At 34.6% G+C, this 25,991-nt stretch overlaps 1 protein-coding gene and 2 pseudogenes across 1 annotated transcript; all 3 read left to right on the plus strand.

Moving 5' to 3' along the window:
- Window positions 1-2,509: 2,509 nt before the first annotated feature.
- On the plus strand, window positions 2,510-3,100 carry LOC120320336 (annotated as a pseudogene).
- Window positions 3,101-5,652: 2,552 nt separating this feature from the next.
- Window positions 5,653-8,935, plus strand: LOC120320359 (annotated as a pseudogene).
- Window positions 8,936-20,840: 11,905 nt separating this feature from the next.
- Window positions 20,841-24,981, plus strand: LOC120320375 (olfactory receptor 14C36-like). Its single transcript, XM_039370013.1, has 2 exons — window positions 20,841-20,897; window positions 22,135-24,981. Exon 2 carries the CDS (start codon window positions 22,151-22,153, stop codon window positions 23,072-23,074), a length of 924 nt encoding a protein of 307 aa, XP_039225947.1. The 5' UTR covers window positions 20,841-20,897; window positions 22,135-22,150; the 3' UTR covers window positions 23,075-24,981.
- Window positions 24,982-25,991: the final 1,010 nt, after the last annotated feature.

Consider the following 25,991-nt stretch of genomic DNA (forward strand, 5'->3'; position numbering starts at 1 on the left):
GTCCAGTAAATCTTACTGATAGCTGTAAAAAATAGATGAAGATGGCTAAAGTTGGTGAGTCATTCATTTATTTGATTTTGAACTTATTCAGCCAAAGCTTCCCTTGTCTTTTATTTGTATATATTTATTAAATTTATATGCTGCCCCTCTTGCCTAGGGATGACTCAGTGGCTTACAATCAATAAAACACCAACATGAAACTTTAAAATAATACATAGTAACACTTTTTTTTTTAAAATGTCAAGGATGGGGAGGAAGGAAGCAAGATGCACATGGTGAGGAGGTGGGTCTTATCTTATTCCATAGTCTTGATTGAATGTAATCCACTGAAGTAAATGTTTAAAAATTAGATGAGTCTGGAGTTTGATATTATCTTTGTGCAATCTACATTCAGTTTACCTCCCTTTATGCCCTCATTTTTATTTTTATTATGTCCTTAAAATCCAGCACTTTGTAAATACCCAAGATGAACATTCTCTTAAAAGGCATTTTCATTCTCTTTCTAAACCAAAGTCACTAGAATGAATCATTGATTTGTTTAAATGATTTAAAAGTTGCAACTTATGCAGAGCCTATTCACCCATGCATACTTTGGATCTACTATTTTAATCATTCCAAACTGAAGAAACTTGCCTGAATTTGGATATTTCCATCTGAATCCATTTGGCTCTAACCATATCAACAAAGAAACTAAAATTTTGCATCTGATCAGGTCTTACACATGAGTACGGAAGAAATATCTTAAATTTTAAAATGCATTCTCAAATATCTCCAAGTTCGATAAATATAATAATACCTTAATATCTAAAAATTACCACTATGAAATTAAAAATAAGTAACATAATTGACAAATCAAGATTTAATCATGTTACTCTAAATGTTGTATGATCAAGATTTATTTTAATGTTCAGTGAAAGTTGATTAGTTACTGTTCAAAATACTTCAAACTATACTGAATAGGATTTATATTAAATTTTCTGTGCATCTTTAAGTATATCATAATTAAAAATGAATAATAACAAATCTGTGTTTCTTTTTTGGGATTTCTTAAAACTTTGGGAAGTACAGATTTTTTAAATCTTTATTCATGATACTTTATTCCTGATATTTTATTCCTGATGTTTTAACAACAACAACTGGAAATCTTCTCATTATCATTGCTGTTATCTTTGACCAACATCTTTACACTCCTGTTTACATCTTCATGATAAATTTAGCTATCCAAGACATTGATTGGGTTTCATTTGTTATCCCTAAACCTGTTTTACATTTTCTTACAAATATAAGGTATATATTATTTTTATTCTAGATGTGTTTCTCAGGTTCTCTTGTTTTTCTTTTTCTTGGCCTCTTTTCCTCCTTACTGTTATGGCATATGATCGGTGTATTGCCATTTGTAATCCTTTACAATATGAAATGAAAATAAACAGGAAAGCCTGCACCAAAATGGCTGGCAGTGTATGAATTGCTAGCTTTCTCAATGCTATATTACACATTTATGCAACATTTATTATTCCTTTCTGCTCTAATGTCATCAAACAGTTCTACTGTGAAATCCCATATTTACATAAGATTGCCTGTTCTGGTTTACATGTAATTGAAATTTGAATTATAATGTACAGTTCTATAGTAGGATTTGGTTGTTTTTGTCTTTGACATTAAAATATTTTTGGGAAAATGGCAAGAAAATTAGATAAAATCTGTGGAAATATATTAGAGCAACAAGTCTCACTGATGGATTTAGAAAGACAATAAAAGAACAAATAAAGAAATCTGTAAGAATATATATGGATCAAGATGGTGAGCCATTCACTTATTTATACTTTGTATTGTACTTTATTTGTCCCTTTCTTTTAAATATCCCTAAAGCTTCCTGTTCCTTTGCAATTAAAATTCCAGTGAAATATAAATTACAAGGGATTGCAGCCTATAGAGAAAAGATTTGTCTAGCACTTTTATTTAAGGGCAGAGATGAAAATAAACAGACCAGAATGTCATATATGCTAAATTATCTCTTCTATTGTACTGTTATTGCTACTATAGTGCATAATGTTTTAGTACATTTTTTGGTGGGGAAATAATGTGATCTTCATTAAATGTTCATTGAAGGTGTATCATGTAGGAAATATTTAAAAATCTCTTTCCTTTTTTCTTCTAGAGTACAACATTTTAAGAATGGATAATGGCACATCTGAGTTTCTTCTATGGGAATTCTCAAAAAATTGGGAGCTACAGATTTTGCGTATAATTTTATTACTTATACTTTATTTAGTGACAATAAAAGGAAACCTTTTCATCATCACTATGGTTGTTTTTGACACCCACCTTCACACTCCCATGTATTTCTTCCTGATGAATTTAGCCATGCAAGACATTGGTTCAGTTTCTGTCATTATTCCCAAAGCTGTTTTTAATTCCCTTATGAATACAAGGACTATTTCTCATTTTGGATGCTCAAGTCTTGTTGTTCTTCTTTTTCCTGAGCTGTGATGTTTCTCTCCTTACTGTAATGGCCTATGATCTGTATATTGCCATTTGTAATCTTTACAATATGAAATGATAATGAACAGAAAGGCTTGCACCAAAATGATTGGCAGCATATGGACAGCTAGCCTTCTCAATGCTTCATTACACACCATTTTCACATTTATGACTCCTTTCTGCTCTAATATTATCAACCAGTTCTTCTGTGAAATCCCATATTTACTTAAGATTGCCTGTTCTGGTTTATATGTATCTAAAATTGTAGCTCTAATCTTCAGTGATAAATTAGTGTTGTTGTCTTATTTTTGTTCTTGTGACATATGTGCATGTCTTCTGTGCTGTTCTGAAAATTCCTTCAGTTCAAGGAAGGGAAAAAGCCTTCACTACTTGTATACCATACCTTATTGTCTTCTCCATATTTTTCTTTACTGGTTCCCTTGCTTATCTAAAGCCCATATCTGACAGCCTATCCCACTTTGACTTCATAATTAATATTATGTATTCCATCATTCCATCCATGATGAATCCATTCATCTACAGTTTGAGAAACAAGGACATCAAAGTTGCTCTTTCAAGACTTTTTGCTCAGATGTTATTTCATTTTAAAGAATTGTGAAATTTGTACCTTTCTATTTCCTTAGCTGAGTCAACATAGGCTAGGTTCTAATTTCCAGCATTACATATTTGTTAACTTGTACGCTTTGGAAGTCTATCCTTAGAAAATATATATTTAATATTATTTTTCTTCAGGATATGTGAAAAGACACTGAAATTAAATGTACAAGATAGATAGGGTCAGTTAGATTTCAAAACAAAAAAATATTATACACATATATAAATACAATGAGTGGAATCTTACGCCTTTCAAACACTTCTAAAAGCATTTCTGAATGCAGAAATATGTGAACAAATTTACAGTCTTCATTTTTGTATAATATGGGAATAGCATCCACGATCATTAAAATATATTTTAAACTATTGCACCTATCATGTTCACCATCAAACCAATGAGAAAAAAATAGATTTAATCAAAGCTATGTTGCCCAGATAAAATTCTCTGTCATCATATTGACAAGCAAGGGAATAGGAGATAGTTTGGTTCTACTAATATCATAGAATAATGATTAAAAAACTAAGCAATCATTTTTTAACATAGGAAAAGATTGAAACTTTTTGTAATATCCAGTAATTGTACATATGTGTATGTGTACATGTATGCATGCATACATATATAAATTACTGTATATGTACATTTCAGCTATAACAGGTGTTATTATCAAGGTCTACATGATCCCAGGTGTGATTTTGGATTGAAAAAAAGAATCAAATGTACATTTCCAAAAAGTATATAGTACAATTTTTCAATAGATTTAATATCATCAGGAGACTCATCTGTTCTATTATATTTTGATCCCTAAATGGTGCAATTAATTTCAAATGATTGAAGAAAGAATTATATAGAATTTTGATATTGGTTAAAACATAGATAACATGAAGAAATATATCTTTCTAAATTAGGAATATGGAATTTCATATGTTTAACTAATAACTATATATTTTGCAATTTCTGAACTGTAGAACCCATAGAATTGGGAGTATATTGAGCCTTTGAAAATTTTTAAAAGTGGAAATTCTTCACATATTCTAAATTTGATCCATAAAAACCTGTCATAACAATGGCTATTTTAGAGGTTGTAAATCATCTGTTTGTATAAATTGCAATATGTTAAACTTGTAAAGAAAGCTATATGCCTTGTGATTTCTTCTGTAGGTAACTGAAATACATACCTTAATGTGATATCCTTGCAAATCTCTCAGACATTTGAGGGAATCCAGAATGAGGTGGCAGAGATATTTATGGATATGCCATGCAAATTCCCTGGTAATATATTTGGTGCATGAACTATAGAAGTGATCAATAGAGTTCTGAATGTAATCAAAGTGCTGCTGGTTTTCAAGTACAAAATCTTTTATGGAACACCCCTCAATAAAAGGGAATAGATTTCTTCTGTTGTGCTTGCTTGTCCTACTATTTCTGACAGAGAAATCATATTTTTTACCCAATCTATCATTCAACGTCATCTAATGCGGCCCAAGTTGTGTCTTCTGTAGCCTATCTATTCCCTCAGATATTGGTGCAAGGTATAGTATAGGGCAGGGCTTTTCAACCAGTGGTACGGGTACCACCTCTGGTACATTGGCACCTGGCAGGTGGTACATAACCATCCTAGAAAAGTGGTAGCGGGGGAGGAGAATGAGCTGAACCGGTGGCAGCACAGCACAAGCCTGAATGAAAGATGGCTGGAGCTACAGGGCTGTCAGGGCTCAGTGGAAGTGACAGGATCAGTGCTTCTTCAGGGCTGTCAGGGCTCAGTGGAAGCGCCAGGATCAGTGCCAGGCTCCAACTGGGCCCAGAAGAAGCGCCAATCAGTTGGAATGTTGCAGCATCTCCAGGGTCTTGTGATTTACATTCAGATGCTTGGCAACTGATACATATTTTTTAGGAATTACCTATTATTTATATAGAAGTAACTCAGAATACAGATTCATATAACCAGGGCTTTTTTTCTCATAGAAAGCCCAGAACGGAGTTCCAGCACCTTTTTTGGATGGAACCTTGTAGGGTAGGCAAGGCGGGTTGTATGATGTATGTAAGTTCCGGCACCTTTTTTTTAAGAAAAAAAGCACTGCATATAACTCCATCTTATTTTCTAAAGAAAAATGAGCAATATGCCTCAAAAATGTTTTGATTATTAAGTAATAGTAATTATATTGAAATTGAATTTCCTACCTAATAAAACCAAAATAAATGATAGAATTAGTTGATAATGTCATCCTTAATCTAAAACTAAAAGATTATAAAATTGTAACAGTTTAGATTTTCATTATTTACAAAGTGATAAAGTCTGATTTAGTGCTCAAATATTTTTCATTAGTGAGCCTGCAAATTAGTAGTCCCCTGTCAATTCCTCATTATAATAATAAAGACACTTTGGCAATCATTTAAACAGCTTTTGTTTCTTAAAAAAAATCCACCTCACAATAGCTGATTTATACTATCAATTGAGACAGGTTTTTTTTTAATCCTTAGGGAAATAATAAGAGAAGTTAGATAAAAATCTCATAGAAATTCAGCACAGCATAATATCTTATTCATGGCTTTAGAAAGACAATAATAAAAAATAAAGATATCTGCATGACTAAACATGTATTACTAAGATGGTGAGTCATTAATTTTATTTTGAATTGTCCATTATTTGTCTGTTTCTTCCTTTAAATTTTCATAATTCTTTCCTTCCCTTTCTTTTGCAATTACAATTCCAACAAAATATATATTGTAATATAGCATTGGCTGTCTACAAAGAAATGATTCTTCAGTAAGTTTTATTTAAGAAGAGAGAGAAAAATAAACATCATTAGAATGTAATACATCTTAGATTAATAAAGTAAACTAGGAAAGCAAGACTTTTTCCCAGAGTTCCAATCCATCCCCCACCTTCAGTTATTACACAATAATACAATAGTAACTGAGGTATAGCTGAGTATGAAGATTTACCATGGCTTATTGTAAAATAATTTCAAGTTATTTTCCTTTAATCATTTTAATTAGGTCCTCATTTTAGTACAGAACCCAAGGTTTTTACTTACACCCTAAGGTTGTGCCACTATTTAAAATGGACTCTTTGAGAACATTTTCATTTACTTTCTAAACAAGGCAACTCCATAGAGTTCTTAATTCAGATAAAGTTGTAAAATAGAATTAAAGGCTCTGATTTGAAGCCATTTTTAAAATTTCCATTTTGTGTAGAACAAAGTAGAGAACACAAGATCGAAGTATTTTTCTTTTATGAATGCCATAATTCAAAGACTGCAGTTTATTAAGGGCCATTTATCAAGAAAGTTAATATTGATGGTTTTAAAAAAAATGAAGCAAAAACAATCCATAGTTGCTAAAATTAGTAACTGTGGCAAATCCCAAATCAAAATAATCATATTTCTATAGCAATTAAAGAAAAGAGTTTAACAGAGGTGGTAATTCTGAAATGAGCAAAATTTATAAAACACTAATACAGAACTTTAGAATTATGCCAGTAAAAGATAAAAACGTTGTATATGACAATTTAAACTTGTGTATTATGGTATATTAAATTCATTTCAACCAATTATGATAGCATATTGTATCTGCCAGTTGCAATATGCCGGTTAAAGATAAAGTCTCTTTTTCTTAAAAAAAAAAGGGGGGGGGAGGGAGGAAGAGAGGCCAGAGTTATATCATATTGATATCTTTAAATGTACTTGGATTTAAATCCAACTTCCAGCAGTTTTTATCTGTTGGATAAGAAATATTTGTTTTCTTTAGGCTCCCAGTTTTGAAGAATTATTGTTACAGAAGACTATAAAATAATGCCCTAAGGTTTTATATTAATGATATTAATGGTTTAAAATCTGTGAGTCATCACCCTGAACTTTAAAGAAGTACAATCATAGAAATCTATTGGTCAGAATATTTGAATAAATTTGGAAGGTCAGGTTTTAATCTAATATCCATGAAATGCAGTATTCCACAGATAACTCAAAATGATGTTGAATGGAAATAGTTTAACATTTTTTTTATTTTTTCTTCTAGGGATGTAATCATTAAGAATGGATAATGACACCTATCAGTTTTTTCTTTGGGAATTCTCAGAAATTTGGGAGCTACGGGTTATGCACATAGCTTTACTACTAATAATGTATTTAATGACATTATCAGGGAACCTTCTCATCATCTCTGCTGTTGTTTGTGACTATCACCTTCACACCCCCATGTACTTCTTCCTCATGAATTTAGCCATGCAGGATGTTGGTTCCATTTCAGTCATTGTCCCCAAAGCTATTTTTAATTCTCTCATGAATATTAGGACTATTTCTCATTTGGGATGTGCTGCCCAAGTCATGTTCTTCGCCTTTTTCTTGGCCTGCGATATTTTCCTCCTTACTGTGATGGCATACGATCGGTATATTGCCATTTGTAGTCCTTTACAATATGAAATAATAATGAATAGGAAAGCCTGCCTAAAATGATTGGCAACGTATGGATTGCCAGCCTTCTCATTGCTTCATTACACATCATTTTCACTTTTATTACTCCTTTCTGTTCTAATATTATCAATCAGTTCTACTGTGAAATCCCTTATTTACTTAAAATTGCCTGTCCTGGTGTATATGCACCTGAAACTGGAGTTCTAATTTTCAGTAGTACATTAACATTCGGTTGTTTTATTTTTATCCTTGTGTCTTATGTGCATGTCTTCTCTGCTGTTTTGAAAATTCCTTCGGTTCAAGGAAGGAAAAAGGCCTTCTCCACTTGTCTGCCACATCTTATTGTCTTCTCCCTATTTGTGTTTATGGCTTGCTTTGCTTACCTAAGAGACATATCTGACAATCCATCCTACCTTCAATACATAATTACAATGCTCTATTCTATTATTCCACCCATGACTAATCCATTGATTTACAGCTTGAGAAACAAGGATATCAAACTTGCTCTTTCAAGATTTATTAGTCAGAGATCATTTAACTTTAAAGAATTGTGAACTATGTAATTATTTATGTTTGCATTTGATCAGGAAGGAGAAAAATAGACATACAATATACAGTTTATACATATAACTATCACTCCTATTACAGGCAGCTTAAAATAATTTCTTCTTTGTTGATCTTGGTGTGTTTGATGCATTGGAGAAATTGTTCTGGGAAATTTATTGAGTGGGTAAAGTCATTGACCAGGTGTCTGAGTTTTCTTTGCAGGATTTTTGCTAGTTAATATTATCAGTGTTCCTGGCAGAGACACAATTGGGCATAATGGGATGCCGTTCTTGTGTATTTTGAGGAGTCCATAGAACCTGGGTGTGGAGCATTCTTGTGGTTACATGTGCTTTCTCTCTAGTGGTGTTAGCCATTTTGCTTTTTCCATTTTTCTTAGGGTGTCTTTTATTTTTTTTCTCTAGCTATTTTGTCAGATCATTGTGATTATTTTGTAGGTTTTGGTGTTGTTGACATTGTTTTTGACTTTGCTGTCAATCCGCCTTTGTCTGCCAGTAGGATGATGATGCTTTTGTCTTGTTTCAGTATATTTAGTCCTTTTGGCTGAATGTTTCATTTTGTCTGTTGTGTTGCCTGATGTTTTCTAGTGGTCCAGGTGGCTCATTTTGAGAATGGAGTTGAGATTGGTGAGGAATTCAATGAGGTCAGCATCTTTGTGATTCAAATTGAGGCCATGTGTGAGGACAGTCTTTTTGTCATCAGATAGAGGTCTTCTGGATAGATTTCTGATCCATAGTTCTAGGTTGTTATAGTAAGTTACATTTTTGGGTTTGTATTTTGTTAGAATTCCTGTCGATCGTGCATTCTAAAACCTTGTCCAATGGAGTTGAAAAAGCAGATTTTTGTTCATCAGTGATGCATTGATATTTTTCCAGGCAATTGTAGAATCAATGATCATGACCCAAAGCATTTTGCGTTTGTTTTGGAAGAAAAACAGCTAACACCACTAGAGAGAAAGCACATGCAACCACAAGACTCCTCCACACTCAGGTTCTATGGACTCCACAAAGTACACAAGAAATCTCTTAAGCCCAATTGTGTCTCTGCCAAGAACACTGACATAAAAAGTAGCAAAAACTCTGCAGAGGAAACTCAGATACACCAAAATCAACAAGGAAGAAATTATGATCTCCTTTGACATCACTGCCCTCTTCACCTCAATTGACATTGGCTAAGCAAGCCATACATTACATACTCACTAGACACCATATCCGCAAAGATGATGCCACTACAAAACATTTCACATCCACAGAAACCATCATGAAACTTACTTCAAGGTAATTGGGAAAATCTACAAGTAAATACAAGGTACAATATCCCAATGGGATCATCCATATCAGGCCTAATAGCAGAAGCAGTCATGTAGTGACTTGAATCCATAGCTCTACCCACCATCCAACCAAAATTATGGACACACTATGCCGATGACACTTTCTTCATCATCAAAAGTTTCCAAATTGAAGAAACAGACCACCTACTGAATAACATATTCCCTGGGATCAAATTCACATAAGAAGAGGAAACAGACAAGAGACTCCCATTCCTTGACATCAACATAAGGAGAATAGACAACAGAGAACTGGACACCCTTATCTACCACAAACCCATGTAAACAATTCAGATCGTCAACTTTGCAAGCCACCATCTCATAGCACACAAAAGTTACTGTGTCCAGACCCTCTTCAAAAGGGCTAGGACATACTGCAGCACCACAACATTAAGAAAAGCAAAAAAGGAATAGCTGCTTGATGTCTTTCCCGATAATGACTATCCCAAAAACATCACACACAGCACCCAAACCACAACACACCACGTGCAAAAATTAACCTTACCATACACAAAAGGGATATTAGAAATGAACCCCAGAATTCTCCAATCCCTAGAAATAGCAATAGCCCACAAATCTACCGATACACTCCACCAGAAATTATCCAGATCCAAAGACAAGATACAGAAGGATAAAAGAAACAATATAATCTACAAAATCAACCATAACCATTAGAATCAATTCTACATGGGACAAACATCGTGCCAATTAAAAAACAGTCAAACACCATGATCCTAAATCATTAATCTCTACTCAGACCATCACCAAACAGCACCAGTTCAATTGGAGCAACACAAAAATCATCAGCCATGCTACCACCCACCATGCTTGTGAGTTCATTCAAGCCTGCCACTCCACAAGCAATCCCATCAATACAGTCATTGATCTACAATCATCCTACAAACCCTTCAGAATCCAAATCAACTGCACAGCCAACCAGAGATAGCATCGATCCTCAACCAATCCACACAAGCTCCACCAATAGTCCATATACCAATGACCCTGACCTAATTAACCTCCCCACCACCAGACCCACCACCTGACCCATCATAGTCTCTCACTTGACACACTCATACCTGAAGCCCTTATAAACATAAGAACACTGACATCTCCTAAACTCTACTGAAGATGTTACCTAGCCTGGTAACAAAATGTTCAGAAACCAACCTAGAAGATCAGAGAATGATCTTTCACCCTTGTCCTTTTTGTCTTTCAGTTTATCAGAGAGATCTTTTTGCAATCAAGCTGGTTTCTTCTTGGGTTTCTTGTTTTCTTTTTCTGTGGTATTGTGCTGAACTGAGCCTTTCTGATCATATTTTTCAGAGTTTCCCAAGTTTATTGAATTGTTTTCCCCTTTAATATTTTATTAGATAGAATCTTTCCAAGGCTCTCTCTGAGTTTGTTAAAATTATCTCTACATGGAGGGAAGTGTGTAGTGGGGTGCCCCAGGGCTCTGTTCTAGGCCCAGTGCTCTTCAACATCTTCATCAATGATTTGGACAAGGGATAGGTGGGGAACTCATCAAATTTGTGGATGATACCAAGCTGGCAGGAATAACCAACACCCCAGAAGACAGGCTTAAGATACAGGAGGATCTGGACAGACTTGAACACTGGGTGCTATCTAACAAAATGAAATTCAATGGTGAAAAAAATAAGGTTCTACATTTAGGCAAGAAAAACCAAATGTACAGGTATAGTATAGTATAGGGGGTACCTTGCTCAATAATAGTAACTGTGAGAGGGACCTCGGAGTCCTAGTGGACAATCATTTAAATATGAGCCAGCAGTATGCTGCAGCTGCCAAAAAAGCCAACTTAGTGCTGGGCTGCATTAACAGAGGGATAGAATCAAGATCACGTGGAATATTAATACCACTTTACAATGCCTTGGTAAGGCCACACTTGGAATACTGCTTCCAGTTTTGCTCACTACGATGTAAAAAAGATGCTGAGACTCTAGAAAGAGTACAGAGAAGAGCAACAAAGATGATTAGGGGACTGGAGGTTAAAACATATGAGGAACGGCTGCTGGAATTGAGTATGTCTAGTTTAACAAAGAGAAGAATGAGGGGGGACATGATAGCAGTGTTCCAATATCTCAGGAGCTGCCACAAAGAAGAGGGAGTCAAGCTATTCTCCAAAGCATCTGAGGGCAGGACAAGAAGCAATGGATGGAAATTAATCAAGGAGACAAGCAACCTAGAACTAAGAGGAAACTTCCTGATAGTTAGAACAATTAACCAATGGTACAACCTGCTTCCAGAAGCGGTGAATGCTTCAACACTAGAAGTTTTTAAGAAGAGACTGGACAGCTATTTGACCAAAATGGTGTAGGGTTTCCTGCCTGAGCAGGGGGTTGGACTCGACGAGCTCCAAGGTCTCTTCCAACTTTATTATTATTATTATTATTATTATTATTATTATTATTATTATTATTATTATTATTATTATTATTATTATTATATCGATCATCACACAGTCAGCCAGATGTTCAGACTGGATTTGGCATTTTGTCTACCTATCTAATCCTTACCCAGGACCTGGGATAGGCAGATGTGGATGTTTGATGGTATTACAGGTATCGTCGCAGGATGGAAGCAGTTCCTAATAAGGCCGCCTTTTGCAATTGATTAATAGCGAATTTGACAATGCCAATGGTGTTCAAGTGGTGCTCCAGTTGTTTTGGGATTGCACCCAAGGAGCCTATGACTATTGGTACTACCCTTGCTTGCTTTTGCCACAGTCTTTCTATTTCTATTTGTAGGTCTTTGTATTTTGTTATCTTCTCCAGTTCTTTCTCTTCTATTCTGCTATCTCCAGGCACTGCCACGTCCACTATCCAGACTTTTTTGTCTTTCTTATCGACAATTGTTAAGTCTGGGGTGTTATGTTGCAGGTGCTTGTCTGTTTGAATTCTGAAGTCCCAGAGCAGTTTAATTTTATCATTTTCTATGACTTTCTCTATTTTATGATCCCACCAGTTTTTGCTTACAGGCAAATGATATTTTTTGCAGATCTTCCAATGCACCATTGTTGCTACTTTGTCATGCCGCTGCTTGTATCAGTCTGTGCAATCTTCTTGCAACAGCTTACCAAGTGGTCCACTGTTTCTTCAGGTCTTTGCATAGGCGGCACTTACTGTCTGTTGCTGTCTTCTCAATTTTGACTTTGTGTGCATTTGTCCTTAAGGCTTGGTCTTGTGCAGCCAGAATTAGTCCCTCGGTCTCTTTCTTCAATTTTCCTGCTCTTCGCCATTGCCAGGTTTATTGTTATCTGCTTTCCCAGCTATTTTTTTCATGTATTGGCCATGTAGTGCTTTGTCTTCCCATGCCTCTATTCTGTTCTTCATTTGGTCTTTCTTGTAGGCCAGTTTGGTCTCTCCAGTAGTTAGTAAGCCTTCCTGATATACTAATTTCAGTGCATCTTCATCATTGTTCTTCAGATATTCTTCCAAAGCCATTTTTTCTTCTTCAACCATCTGATGTACTTGTAGCATTCCACGCCCACCTATTTGCCTTGGTAGATAAAGTCTATCAATGTCACTGCGTGGATGAAGGGCATGATTCATTGTCATTATTTTTCTGGTCTGCCTATCCATTGCTTTTAGTTCTGCTTGAGTCCAGTCCACTATTCCAGCTGTGTACCTAATGACTGGGATTGCCCAGGTATTGATTGCCTTTATGGTATTTCCTCCATTGAGTTTGGACTTTAAGATCTTCTTCACTCTCTTGATGTATTCACCTCTAATCTTTTTCTTGACTTCAGTGTGCTTGATGTTGTCAGCTTGAAGGATACCCAAGTATTTGTAGTACTCTTCCTCATCCAGACTCTTAATGTTATTTTCGTGGGGCATCTTGATTCCTTCAGTTTTCACTATTTTTACTTGTTTGATAGTAAGTGTGGCACATTTGTCCAAGCCAAACTCCATTACAATATCTTGGTTATATATACGGACAGTGTTGAGCAGCGATTCTATTTCAGATGATGTTTTTCCATACAGCTTCAGATCATCCATGTAAAGGAGGTGGGATAGTCTGGCAGATGTTTTTGATGTTGATAGCCATGTCCTGAGTTATTCAGTATTGTTGACAGAGGAAACAATGCAATAACAAATAGTAATGGTGATAATGAATCTCCTTGAAATATTCCTCTCTTGATATTAACCTCTCCCAGCCTCTCACCATTGATCTGCAACTGTGTCTTCCATTGTTCCATCGATCTTTGCACAAATTTTCTGATGTTTCTACTGACTCCTGTTATTTCTAGGCACTTTATTATCCAATCATGTGGCAGAGAGTCAAATGCCTTTTTGTAGTCAATCCATGCCACATTCAGGTTGGTCTTCCTTCTCTTGCAGTTTTCCAAGATCATTTTGTCTGTTAGGAGTTGATCTTTTGTTCCTCTGCTATTGGGGCGGTTTCCTTTCTGCTCAGGTGAAAAGAGATTGTTTTCAACTAGATGCTGTTGCACTGCATCAGCTACTACACCAGTTAGTAATTTGAAAGTTGTTGGTAAGCAGGTAATTGGCCTGTAGTTACCTGGTGTTGCCCCTTTTGCTGGATTTTTCATTATTAGGTAGGTTTTCCCAGTTGTTAGCCACTTTTCAATTTCTCCTCCTTGTAGTATATTGTTGAAATGTTTGGCAATGAGTGGGTGTATAACAGTTAGATGTTTCAACCAAAACCCATGCAGTTCATCTTCACCTGGTGCTGACCAATTTTTGATTTTCTTTGCTCTTTTTTCTACCATTTTTGTTGTTATTACTAGTTCTTTCATTTCAACTTCTGTTTTATTTGCATCCACCTCTTTTAACCAAGCCGCATCCTTGTTGTATTTCTTTGGGTTATCCCATATCTGCTTCCAGAACTGCACTGTTTCTTCCTTGTCAGGTACTGACTGATTCCTTGCAGTTTCTCCATTGATGGATTGGTAGAAACGTTTCTGATTGGATTGAAATTGGAGGTTCTGCCTATAGTTTGCAATTCGAGCTTCATATCTACTGATTTTCCTGGCTATAGCTGTTATTTGTTGCTTTATTATTTCCAGTGCTTCCTTGATCTTCCTTGTTTCTAAGTGGTATTTCTTGATTAGGTATTCTTTGGTCTTCTTGTTCTTCAGCTTCTTTTCTTTCATCTGTTCTAGCTTGCTTGCATGTGATCTTAACTTGCTGATCTTATTTTCTAGTCTAACCTTCCATTTTTCTGGTGCACTGTTTGTTTGTTTTTCTTTTTGTTGATTTTGCATCCCAGGTATTCTGTTATAACTGCAGCTGTGCTGTACATTAGTTGGTTTGTTTCTTGCAGTGAATTGGTGCTTATACTTGATATTGCAGTATTTGCATCTTTTAATGCTTGTGCTAGCTGTTTCTTTGGAACAAGCTTCAATGCAGGTAGCCTTATTCTATTGTTTTTGTGCTGTTCTAGATGCTCAGTTATTCTTTGTTTCAATTCTTTTATTTCTTTAGTTAGAGGGTTTTGTTCTTCCTGAGGAAGAGGTGCCTGGTTTCCAAATGAGAACAGTTGTATATCTCTGCTGGATTCCTTCACTGCCAACTCCCCCTGGTTTGCCTCTACATTCTGAATTACTTCTGGTAAGGCTTTGATTTCTTTGCCCTGGGTAAACCTTTGCAGTTCGTCTAATTTTGTTTCTGTGAATACTTTATTTCATGTTATAAATTGGCGTTGATCTGCTAGTCTCTGTTCTGTTATTTCTGATTCTGGATGTTGTTCTTTCCAGAACTGGTGCATTCGCTTTAGATATCCTCTTCTTGTTTGACTTGATCTGTAGTAACAGATCATTATTTCTTTGTTTTCAATCACTGTTTATCTGCGACCGGTAAACATCTTTTCTTCCAGTAGTTCTGCAGCTGCTGGCCCTGGTTGCTCAGCCAACAGTCCTGAGTCCTGTAACCCATTTTTCACCAGATATCCAGGGACTCCGATATCTAGTGCGGACCTTGTTAACCCGGGCGACGTCCGAACCTGTATGGCATTCTGCAATTTACGTCTCACCATATTTTTTATGGGAGAGACACTCTTTGTCTGACTCTTCTGATGAGACCTGTCCAGTATGGTTGAACCTCTGACATAGCTCTCATCTTCCTCAGAGTACACAAGCCCCACAACCATGTCAAGGTAGTGTCTCACTGGGGGATTATTATTATGGATCATCGCACAGTCAGCCAGATGTTCAAACTGGATTTGGCATTTTGTCTACCTATCGAGTCCTTACTCGATGATGATGATGATGATGATGATGATGATGATTATTATTATTATCATTATTATTAATAATAATAATATAAGTCATGATTGGGTTATGTTTTATTGCTTGTGTTAACATTATATTGAATTCCAATATGATGTTGTCATTCTTGCCCAAAGTTCTGGCAACTTCAATTCCTTCTATTCCTTCTTTATTTATAAGAATTAGGTCTAGTATAGCTTTTCCTCTAGTTCCCTCCTCTCTCTTTTGGATGACAGAATCCTCAGCTAGGTTGGTTAGGAATCTGTTTGGTCTCCCACTTTTGCAGAGTTTATCTCCCAATTGATATCAGGGTAGTTAAGGTCTCCCATTACTATTGTGGTATGTTTCTTACATACATTTATTAATTGACTAGCAAAAAGTCCATTTATTTCTTCTGTTTGGTTGGGTGACCTAGAGTATACACCTGTAACAATGTCATTTTCCCCCTTTTATATAGACCCATGTGGATTCTAGTGGGGTTTCATCTTTGGTTTTGTGCATTTCTGTAGAGATATAGTAATCTTTTATATATAATGCAACTCCACCTCCACTTTTGTTAGGTCTGTTTCTTTTGAATAAGTTCTATCCTTCTGTCAGTACATTTGAATCATTAATTTCAGCAAAAGCAACAATATTATATCTGCCTTTATTTACTAGTACCTCAAGTTCATCCTGTTTGTTCCCTAAACATGAGCATTGAATCCTTTATGAGTCTTGGGTATGCTTCTTTTATCTCCTACTTCATAACTTGGTTTTCCATCCATCCTTCCCATCACTCTCTATTTCATTATGTGATTGTTGGGATTTATGTCTGGAATTATGTCCCAAAGGTCCTAAAGATTGCCCTAGGGAGTCTAAAGATTGATCACACTTCCATCCCATTTTTAGTTTAAAGCCCTCCTGATAAGTTGAGCCATTTATTTTCCAAAAACATGCTTCCCAGTTTTTCTGCGAATAATAACAAACCAAACCAACATGAATAACCTATTTTCAAATTAACAATGAAAATCTTGAAGTGGTAAAGAGTAGATTCAAAAAGGCAGACAGTTCATCTGTACAAGTAGTCCTCATCTTGTGACCACAATTGAGCCCAAAATTTCCATTGCTAAGCAAAGCAGTTATTAAGTGAGTTTTACCCAATTTTATAACCTTTTTTGCCACTGTATTTTAGCAAATCACTGCAGTCATTATGTGAATCATCTATTCATTAAGCAAATGTGACTTCTCTCATTGATTTTGCTTTTCAGAAGCCAGCTGGGAAGATTAAAAATGGTGATGACATGACTCTGGGACAGTGCAGCTGTGATAAACATATGCCGGTTGCCACGTTTTGATCACATGACAGCATCACATTGATGCTGCAATGGTCATAGTATGAAAAACATTCATAATGTCTGCAGTGATTTGCAATTTTGTATAGCGAATCACTGCAGACATTATGTGAATCATTTACTCATCAAGCAAATGTGGTTTCTCTCATTGATTTTGCTTTTCAGAAGCCAACTGGGAAGGTTACAAATGGTGATGACATGACTCTGGGACAGTGCAGCTGTGATAAACATATGCCAGTTGCCAAGTTTTGATCACATGACCATAGGGATGCTGCAATGGTCATAGTATGAAAAACTTTCATAACTCACTTTTTCACTGCTATTTAATTTTGAAAGATCAATAAACAAATGGTTATAAAGACTACCTGTACTGAAACCAGCAATGAAAGGTTTGAAAAACATACGGATGCTGGGCTGTTTCCACCTCATTTTTAGTTTAAAGTCTCCTGATTTATTTTCCAAAAACATGCTTCCCAATTTTTCTGTGATGCAGCCAATCCCTTGCTTAAAGCCAGTTAAAAATAATAAAAAAAAATTAGCCTACAAAATACTTCATATTCAAGGTTACCATACAGGGAAAGGAATTCAGAAAACATATATTTAATACAAATGGGCTACTTTACAGAATATATCCAAAATCTAGGAGCCATCATTCCTGAAAAAATAAAATTTTGGAAAATTGTGGCAATTTCTGTGAGTTTGCAACACAACTTCCTGACATTTTGAGGTATGAAGGAGAAACTGTGCAAAATGTTTCTTGAAATGTTTGTGTGTGAGAGAGAAAGAGAAAGATATTACATCACCTAAAAATGTATTCTGTTTTTACTGTATTTTCACAATAAATTTTCAATCTTCCTATCATGATTTCCATCTCTCCAAAATATGACTGGGAACAACTCTCAATCAGCAAAATTTTGGACATTCAAAATAATACACAGCAAATGGGCTGAAAAGCATTTGTAGGGATCACTTACAGCAGGGGTTTCCAATTGGGGGTGTGAGATGATATTCCAGGGGGTGCAAAAACTTGGCTTTAGAAGTTTCAAAATTATAATATATATGCATAATTCATTTTGAACTTTTGTAAGGGATGCGAAAATATATCAGAAGTGTTCTAGGGGTGTGGGGTATAGAAAAGGTTAGGAACCACGGACTTACAGTATGTGAAAAATAAAAGAATAATGCTGCATGTCACTATCCTTTTGTTATTTAAACAAGAATTCAAAACATCACATTTTCTTTTTTTTAGAAAATTTTATTGATTTTCTAGTTTTATATTTAAAAAGCAACAAAAAAGCTGAGTTGGTCAATAATTCAATAACATGCAAATATCTTTAGTATAGATCTCAAACTATTACATTAAATGTTTCCTCTCTTTGATATTTACTGTCTCATATTTAAATTAATACAATTCTTATTATATCAATTAAATAAAAATAACTTTCTTACATTTATCAATGATTTTTAGTTTATATATATCCTAGTTGTTTTAACATTCAATCTTTTTAGACAATCCTGGTTAGTTTTTCCCAATTTTTAGTTTCCCATTAATATTTAAATTTAACATTTAATATTTATAATTTTCAAGTTTTAAATAACCCCAGTTATTTATCACAATTCATCACAAGATCTAATGTTCAGGATACACATCTTATCTATTTGAATTCTCACCATCTTACATCAACAAATTAATAATACAATATAATAGTCATATTTTTTGGTAATTTCCAAATATCTTAAATTTAGTAACCAAAATTTCTCTTATTTCAACATTTAATACTTCCTCTCTTTTTCTCTTAATATCTACTATCCCATATTTAAGCTAATAATTTTATTATTACCGCTAAGTAAAACATATTTATTACATTCATTGATAAATTTTAGCTTATATATATATCTTAATTACCTTTACATTTAATCTTTATAAGCAGATCAATGTTCAAATCTAACTGTTAATATTTATACTTCTAAGTTTTAAATGACCAAAGTTTTCTTCATCTCAACTCATAACAATATATAGTATTCAAAGTACACATCTTATCTATTTGAGTATATTCTATTTTAATTCTCATGAAGAAGTCAAAACCCCAATTTTCTTCAGTCTTATTCTGGCTTTCTTTCTTTGCCAAAGCGTCTTCCACTTCCATGCTTTTGAGTCATCAAATAAATCTCCCTGTGCTGTTATGTATATTGTTTGATGTAAAAAAAAAAATCTGGTCACCATTTTTTGGGGAGGACTAAATCATCCCTCTATTTTTCCATCTCAACATAGTTGTCCTGAACTGTTTATCTTCTCTTCAATCTGTTCTTCTTCTTGATCCTCAGGTTCCTTCTGATTTATATAGAAAGTCTTTTCATTTTTCCATATTGTCAGTCCCTTTTCTGGATTTTCTATTAATTGTATTTGTTGATCAGTTGAATCTTCTGTCATAATATTTAATTGTTCCACTTTTCTGTTATATTCTGTGTAGTTGATTTTTTAATTGTAATCAAAGTTTGAGTTCGTATATCTGGACTGACATCTTGTTCTTTTCTGTAACCTCTTATTTCATCAGTAGCTGTAAGAATAGTTTGATGAATTCCTTTGAACATAGAGAGAATCTGTTCCTTATCTTCATCCATATTCTCTTAGTAGTGTATTAGGTTAAAAGCTGTACAATCAGAGAATGCAGAAAAAAACTTTGTCACTCAATATGGAACATAACTCACAGCTGATATCTCAAGGTTACATAAGTATTATCTATTGTATGGGCTACTGGCCAAATCTTTAAGCAATAACAAGTTGTAGTATCAGGTTTAGCCACAAGATGTCACCCCTACCATTTAAAGTTTTCTTTTAAGTCCAAAGTTTTTATAATCTTTTCACTTTTGCTTCTTTTTTATAAGTAAAAGCCCATATCTTCAGTAAAAATATAAAATCTTTTAGTCCACAAACTTTACAAAACAGAATTCCAATTAGGATCAAGCTATTCTTTCAACGTTTTAAACTCCCCTGGATAGTCAGTCGGCACTGTTTCTAGAGGGAGGGATAAAATCTCCCTTCCCTCTCCACAGGGGGAAAAGTACTTTAAGCAGCTTATGCAGGTAAAAAAGATAGTTAGGATTTAAGAGAGGTAGCTCTCACCCAGTCTCATCCATGCTGCTTTATAATTGCCTGGTGGTAAGTGTGACTTCAACTGTCTGCAGCCTAGTGATGAGCCATATTGCTATGGCCAGTCTTTTGTCTGCCAGTTTGGAGGGCTGCCTGGATCGAGCGGAAGGGCTACCACCCTCCCGTGATCAAGCGGGGTCCCCTCCTTGCTGGTCACCCCTAAAGGGCAACTTTTGACCCTTTCCAGGATCCCCAGAGAAGTGAAACTGGATGCAGAAGATGGAGCTCACCTTCCAGACGTCCATGGCAGCCATGGCGGCAAACCAGAAGTTAAAAACACCAAATTTTCTTATCACAATTATAAAATTTGCTGCATGAACAGCAGCAAAATTCTTCTGGGGTTACTCCAGAAAAACAAAATAAACTATAGAAGGAGTTAATATCATATCATCCTTAATCTGAAACTAAAACATTATAAAGTTGAGACAGCTTAGACTGTCATAAATCTGAAAAAGTCAGATTTAGTGCTCATGACTATTTAATTATTGAGCCTGCAAATTAGTTCTCTCGATCCTCCATTATAATAATAAAGACACCTGGGCAATGTCTTTTATTTTATTTTTAAATTTACCCAGCCCCCAATAGGTTATCTATGCAATGAATTGAAACTGTTCCTTTTTAAAAAAAAAAGTCCTTGGGGAAATGACAAGAACAAAATAGATAAAATCTCATGGAAATACAGTACAATATAAAATTTTACTGATGACTTTGGAAGGAGAACAAGAAAAAAAATAAAATAAAAATCTGCATGAATAAAAATGGATGAAGATGGTAAGTCAATTACCTATATTTATTTTGAATTACATATTATTTGTTCCTTTCTTCAATTAAATAAATATTCATATGTCTTCCCTTTCCTTTGCAATTAAAATTCCAACAAAATGCAGATTATATTTATAAGTGTTGGCTGCCTAAATCATTCTTCAGTAACATTTATTATGAAAATAAACAACACCAAAACTTTAAGCATCCTAAATTAATCAAGTAAAGCAAATAATAACTTATCCCATAGTTTTCCCCTTTACCTCCACCTTTAGTAATTGCACAAACAATCTTCAATTATTCAGGTTAATGCGATTTGCTTGACTAAGAAGGATTACCATGGTCTCATGTAATTTAATTTCAATTATTTTCCTGTAATCTATTGATATTTAAAATCTAGGGCTGTATCAGTATGTAAAATGGACTCTTTAAAAACATTTTCATTCACTTGATAAAAAAGCTGACCATACAGAATTCTTAATTCAAATTATGTTGTCAAATAGAATTGAGGTTCTGATTTTAAGCCATTTTTTTTCAGTCTGCAGATAAAGGTTAAAATGACAAGGTCATTCAAATGGTATAACAAATATTGTAATTCAAACCCCCAGTTCATTTAGAGCCATTAATATTTATTTAAAAAATGATGGCTTAAAAATAATGCAACAAAAAATTATCTCCATCTACAAGCAGCAAAATACATAAATATGGCTAATCCCAACCCAACCCAAGTAACTTATTTCTATAACAATTAAAGGAAGGCATTTAGTAGAAATTGTAAGTGTATTCTACTACCTGAACTATGCTGGTTGAAGAGGAATAAACTATTTTAGAAAAGAGAAGCAATCTCAACTATTTTCACATTGACATGTTTGAATATATTTGCATTTATTTCCAATTTCCAGAAGCTTTTATTTGATTTGATGAAAGCAATCTTGTTGCTTTAGGCGCTTACATCTGATTAAGTTAGTGTTAGAAAATGGTTTTAATTAAATCAATAATTTCAAGTATCTCTAAAACCAAGATTATAAAGAAAATCCATAAGAATTGACAGTGGTTAAATATCTGTCAGAGGTATCCTGAATTTTTTAAAAAAACATATTTTCATAATACTCAGAATGTTTCAACATTTTTTTAGAATTAAGTTTTAAGGTAATCTTCACTAAAAGCTAATCCATCCTTCTGCAAATCATTTCAAACTGTACTGAATAGAAAATATTTTAACAATTTTTTTGTCCTATTCTTCTAGGGTGTAATGTTTAAGAATGGATAATGATACTTCTGAGTTTCTTCTCTGGGAATTTTCAAAGATTTGGGAACTACAGATTATGCATGTGGTTTTGCTACTGATACTCTATTTAATGACTGTGACATGGAATCTTCTCATCATCTCAGCTGTTGTTTGTGATCACCATCTTCACACCCCCATGTACTTCTTCCTGATGAATTTAGCCATGCAGGACATTGGCTCAGTATCAGTCATTATTCCTAAAACTCTTTTTAATTTTCTTACAGATTTAAGAAGTATTTCTCATTCTGGCTGTATTGCCCAAGTCCTGTTTTTGTTGTTTTTCCTGAGTTGTAATATTTCTCTCCTCACTGTCATGGCCTATGATCGATATTTTGCCATTTGTAAGCCTTTACATTATGAAATGATAATGAACAGGAAGGCCTGCGCCAAGATCATTGCTGGTGTATGGACTGCCAGCCTTCTTAATGCTTCATTACACACTGTTTTCACTTTTATGACTCCTTTCTGTTCTAATAGTATAAACCAATTTTTCTGTGAAGTTCCATATTTACTTAAGATCGCCTGTTCTGAATTATATGTATCTGAAGGATTTCAAATTTTCAGTGCTATGTTAGCCATTGGTTGTTTTGCCTTTGTCATTGTGAGTTATGTGCATGTCTTCTCAGCAGTTTTGAGAATTCCTTCTGTTCTAGGAAGAAAAAAGGCCTTCTCTACTTGCTTACCGCATCTGGTTGTTTTCTTCATATTTTTGTTTACTTCTTGCCTTGCTTACCTCAGACCTACAGGTGACAGTGAATCACATCCAAACTTCATAATAACAATAATGTATTCCATTATTCCATCTATGTTGAATCCATTAATCTACAGCATGAGGAACAAAGACATCAAGGTTGCTCTTTCAAGACTTTTTGGTAAAAAATATTGTTCTTTTAAGTAGAATATGTTGTACATCTTCTTATTTTCAAATAAGAGAAAGCAAGAGAGATGATACAAATAAGATGCAAATGTACATATTTTCACAACAATTTTCCACTTTCCAATATATTATATAAAGTTCAAAGGGTTTTTTAAATTTATTTATCAGATTTGACTTATCTCTGGTAAGGTTGGAGTTGTGGTGCATTGAATCATATCTGATTGTTAATTACTACAGAGACATACATGTTCAATTTTCTTGCCAGCATTTTAAATAGTAGCTGAGAGAGGAAGTTTCCTGCAAGGATACCCAGTTGGGTAGTGCTGGACCCCTGCTCATTTTTCCCCAGTTCGTTGACTTAACCACCAGATGATACTGTCAGAATACTTAGACAAAAGTTTGTATCCTTTGTTTGATTCCAAAGTGTCAGAGATAATTATCACAACAGTTATTCTGCAAAAGACAGTTAACAGATAAAAAAATTAGAATAGTATGAAATATTGAATTTAATACAACTTTACATATTTCCAATATGGATGTAGTACAGAAAATCTATAAACAATGGATTTATTAGGAGAAAGCATTTGAAAGTAAATAATCCTGTTTGTGTATTTTACAAAAAAAATACACAAATTGTGTTCAAGAATTTCATATGAGAAATGTTTATTGAGGTTTTCATTTTTTTAATATATTTTATTGATTTTTTATAATAACAATCATTAGTACTTGGTAAACAACGTGTTGTCTGGGTTCATATATTTAACAACAATCAATAATAGTTAATTTCTATGATTTCATAATCAATATACTAACTAGAAATACCTTTTCTTGATCTTCTCTTCTTCCAATAATATTCTCCTTTTACCAACATTGAGCAAATATAGTTGTTAGTATTTTCAATACATGTAAAGTTGAATATATATTTTTAATATTTATATGAATAACAATAACATCCATATGTAGCATCTTTTCTAATCAGCTTGTTTTACAAATGCATTTGCAAAAAATCATCTTATGTAAATCACTGTAAGTCCTGTTCTCAGAATTCTTATGTAAGCTTAATTTTCCTACAGTAATCAAAACATTTCTTATCAATTATAATTTTCTCAAAATTGATTATATTTAAATAACCAAAACATTTTGTTTGTTTAATTCATCCCATTATTTTTACATTTCCCGTATCATAAAGTGATACTATACTATTTACAAATCTCTTGCTATAAAATCCATTCATATCCAGAATTTAACTATTCTTTTAACCATATTCAAACAAGTGTTTAGTCATGTAGTACTCTATCTGGTAGGTTAAATCATCTCTCTTGAGTCTAGCTCTCACCTTCTTCTTTTTCCAGGCAGCTCTTTGAATCAGTGTGTTCAGCTTGCCAGGGGATTCTTCCTGTATTTTTATAAGTGTTGTTAAAAATGGAAAAGACATGTTGAGTAAGACGCTTTTGAGGGGGAGTTTCACCCAATTATATTTGTTAAGAAGCTTCCACTTTCCTTCTCCCTCAATTTCTCTTTTCATCTTTTATCCCTCAAACTCTAGTGACAGCTCTATGGTCCATTTTATCAAATCTTTTTTTTCTTATCCTCAGTTTTGTTTTGAAATCCTAAACAATAAAATGTTTTTTATATTTCTGATATTATGGCAAATTCTTGCAGATTTTTCTTTGTCTGTGTTAAACTAATTTTTCTTTGTTTGTAGCTGTAATATATTGAGGAAAGTCTGTGAATTAAGATGCTGAGGACTGTGAAGAAACGGTTAGCTGGCGACGTGGCAAACATGCCAGACTTTCTGTCTTCAAACTACTTATTATGCATTTAAGTGGGAGAATACTGTGTTCCTTTAGGCTGAGTTTATAAGTATGGGTGGAGTATTGGTTGTTCAGTTTCATTTTTGACTTAAAAATAAAGAAAGTTGTTTTTCACCTACTGCCTCTTCAATGTCGCATCAAACCGAATACATAACACTGGCAACAAAGGTGGGATCATGCTGCCTCACCATGAAGAGCTGAGTCACTATGGGAATTAGGCCTAGCAGATGCTTGGTCAGAATGGTGTCCCCCCCACTCACTCTATCCTACCAGTATGGAAACGCTGGAGGAGAGTGCTTCCAAGGATCTGCTCTGGAAGTTCCATGGAAGTCTGCACAGCACGAGACATTGAGAGGCCCGCAAAAAATTCACCATGGCTAAGATCAGAAAACTCTCCAAATTCGACGTCACTCATCCAGAGAAGTGGAACTCCTACATCGCGAGAGTTAAAAATTACCTGCGGGTTAACCAAGTTTGAGACAACGGTATGAAGGCTGCAATGCTGCTGTGTGTGTGTGTGGTCAGGCAACATTTGACATTGCCAAGAACTTGGTTACACCAGCTCTGCTCGAGTCCATTGCATACTCAGAACTTAAGAATATACTCGGAGCTTCCGCTGGGGAGTGACGTTGATGGCGGCTACTTTGTAGCCGTCCTCCTGGGATGGCATCAGATCTGCGGAGCGCAGCGAACATCAGCTGGCCCACGGCTCAGAATCCCCTTCCCGGGCGAAGGGAAGGGGTAGAGATTGCAAGAATAGAGGTAGAACCTCTTAGCCCCCTCTGGATTTTTCTTTTGAGGGGGCAGAAGGAGCATTCCCTCGGAGTTCCTGCTTTCTCTGCCTCCCAGCTGTTTTTGTCTCTTCGGAGACAAAAGGAAACGCCGCTACCATCTCCGCGTTTAAAGTGTTCTGGTGAGTAATATTTAAAGCGGACAGAGCAGTTTAAAGGATTTTTTTTAGTTTAGTATTTTATTTTAATTTTTTTCTAGTTGACTTTGATTCTTTTCCCTTGTTTCTTTTTTGTCGGCACGGAGAGTGAAAGTAAGATGGCGTTCTGAAAGTACTTTATTCTTTTGTTCTTTACTTTTTTTTCCCGGAAAGAAAATATGGACTTAAATGAATA

This window comes from Crotalus tigris, unplaced genomic scaffold (assembly GCF_016545835.1).
Source record: "Crotalus tigris isolate CLP2741 ecotype Arizona unplaced genomic scaffold, ASM1654583v1 scf7180000021329.891317, whole genome shotgun sequence".
Classification (NCBI taxonomy): Eukaryota; Metazoa; Chordata; class Lepidosauria; order Squamata; family Viperidae; genus Crotalus; species Crotalus tigris.

What these genes read in the sequence shown, in the direction of transcription:
- LOC120320375 (XM_039370013.1), top strand. Translation starts at nt 22,151, where the DNA reads ATGGATAATGATACTTCTGAGTTTCTTCTCTGGGAATTTTCAAAGATT.